The 2,089-nt window shown below is 34.8% G+C and overlaps 1 protein-coding gene across 1 annotated transcript; it reads right to left on the reverse strand.

Moving 5' to 3' along the window:
- Positions 1-634: 634 nt before the first annotated feature.
- LOC127938517 (trace amine-associated receptor 1-like) lies at positions 635-1,645 on the reverse strand. Its single transcript, XM_052535180.1, has one exon. The coding sequence runs from the start codon at positions 1,643-1,645 to the stop codon at positions 635-637; it is 1,011 nt and encodes a 336-aa protein (XP_052391140.1).
- Between the last annotated feature and the right edge of the window lie 444 nt (positions 1,646-2,089).

Raw genomic sequence — 2,089 nt, forward strand, 5'->3', positions numbered from 1 at the left:
TTTGTTTAGTGCACATCATCAATTATGGTGGATATATAGTGGCACAAATCAAACAAACACCCATAAAATTAATGTTTAACAAGCGGTAAGTAAAATTGTAAATTGTAAAAAATATCTTTGCAAAAGTGATATAATTTAGTTTTAGATAGTGCTGTTTTGTACAAGTCTTTTGTATATTATTCAGAAAAATAGTTTTAACCTAATATCCTGAAATATGTACTTGGCACATCAGACATCTTGAATTTGTTGTTATAGATAAAAAATTATATAAAATTAAACGGTCCTTTAAAAATGAATTAATTTGATTGTAAGTCATCTTCTAGCACTGAATATGCACACTCAGCTAAACTTTATTAGAATTTAATTCATAGGGATCCATGAGGGGGCAAACATCAACACTGGTGGACTCAGAAGAGCCCTGAATGTCAAGACATACAGCACTCATATATGCAGGCACTTAAATCACATACACACAAGTATTTAAAGAAAGATTAGGTTTGCATTTCGAGTATGAAGAGTGTGAAGGTTTATTTATGAAATAACAAACAAAACAGAATAATAAGAAAAGATAAGCTTAAATATGTCCCAATCAGAAAACATTGAGAAATGCATTTGCATATGATCTGTTTCCTTATTACAACAGTATTGTCCTTGAAGAATTACTCTGAAATACTCTTTTGGATAGAATGACTCTGAAAGCATGTCTGAACCAGCTGTAAAAGAAGGCGTACACTATGGGATTACAGGTGGAATTATAATATCCAACCCACAGGAGCAAGTCAAACAACAGTGGTGGTACAGAGTAACCGATAAAGGGATCGATAAGATTACAAATGAAAAAGGGTATCCAGAAGGTCAGAAACACCCCAATGACGATGGCTAAAGTCTTAGTGGCTTTCCCCTCTTTTTTAAATTCAGAATTCACGCTCTGGATGGCCTGAACCTGCCGTTGAGCTGCGTGTAAGATCTTGAGGTACACACAGAGCATCACAAAAGTAGGACCATAAAAACAGATCAGTGAGAATATAGGAGCTCCAGCTTTACTCTGAAACACAAAGCAGCCTCCATCACAGTCAATGTTTTCATAATAGTAATCCTCAATGCCAAGAATATTAAGCTCCATGAAGATCATGCCAAACCCCAGAGCAGCTGAAACACTCCAGCAGATAATAATCATAACTAGTGTGGTGAGTGATGTCATTTTACTATGATATTGAAAGGGGTGACATATAGCATAATATCTGTCTAAAGAAATTATACATAGATTTAATATTGATGCAGTGCACAATGTTACATCAAGACTGCTGTGTATTTTACAGAACAAATCTCCCAGATACCAGCACGTCTCGATGGAGCGCAGCATGCTGGGAGGCATCACAACTCCTCCTACAAGCAGATCGGCCACGGCCAGAGATAGGATGAGGTAGTTAGTTGCTGTGTGAAGCTGCTTGAAATGAATGACTGTTATGATCACAAGCAGGTTTCCTATGATTGTGACAATTGAAGAGACACTGAAAAGGATGTAGAGTAATATTCGAGTTTCCAAAGGATAGACAAACTTCTGACAAGACCTGTTACTAAACTCATAACAGAGAAAATGCTTTTCCCAGACAGCTATTTGGCTGATGTTGACCCGGGCATCCATTTACGCAATTCAGATTCACCGTTCTGTAAAAAATAAAAAAATATTAGCTGCTGACACTTGCAAACAAGCTTTATTGTTTATGTATGAATAAATAATACTCGTCACTAATCATAATGACAGATTCTTAAATTTTTTTCTTAATAGCTATCATTCCTACAAATAACAAATAAACGATAAAATAATTTCAGACATATTATTAATACCAAAGTAAAAATAAATAAAAATAAGAAACGTTTCAACACATTATTTTATTTTATTTTAAAATTTCAGTATCATAACCATCCAGAGCCTTACCTTTTTTTTCAAGTGGCAAAGGCACACTCTTCATCAGAGAGCCCAGATTTATAGTAATAGAAACTCCCAATAGTCCTCCTCTTTTGAATCCTTACACCAATAGGATGGCCTTTTCTCCATGATTACCAGTGTAAATAAGTCAAAATACAT

This window comes from Carassius gibelio, chromosome A20, assembly GCF_023724105.1.
Source record: "Carassius gibelio isolate Cgi1373 ecotype wild population from Czech Republic chromosome A20, carGib1.2-hapl.c, whole genome shotgun sequence".
Taxonomy (NCBI): domain Eukaryota; kingdom Metazoa; phylum Chordata; class Actinopteri; order Cypriniformes; family Cyprinidae; genus Carassius; species Carassius gibelio.

Excerpts from the sequence above, each read along its gene's own strand:
- LOC127938517 (XM_052535180.1), bottom strand. The coding sequence starts at position 1,645 with ATGGATGCCCGGGTCAACATCAGCCAAATAGCTGTCTGGGAAAAGCAT.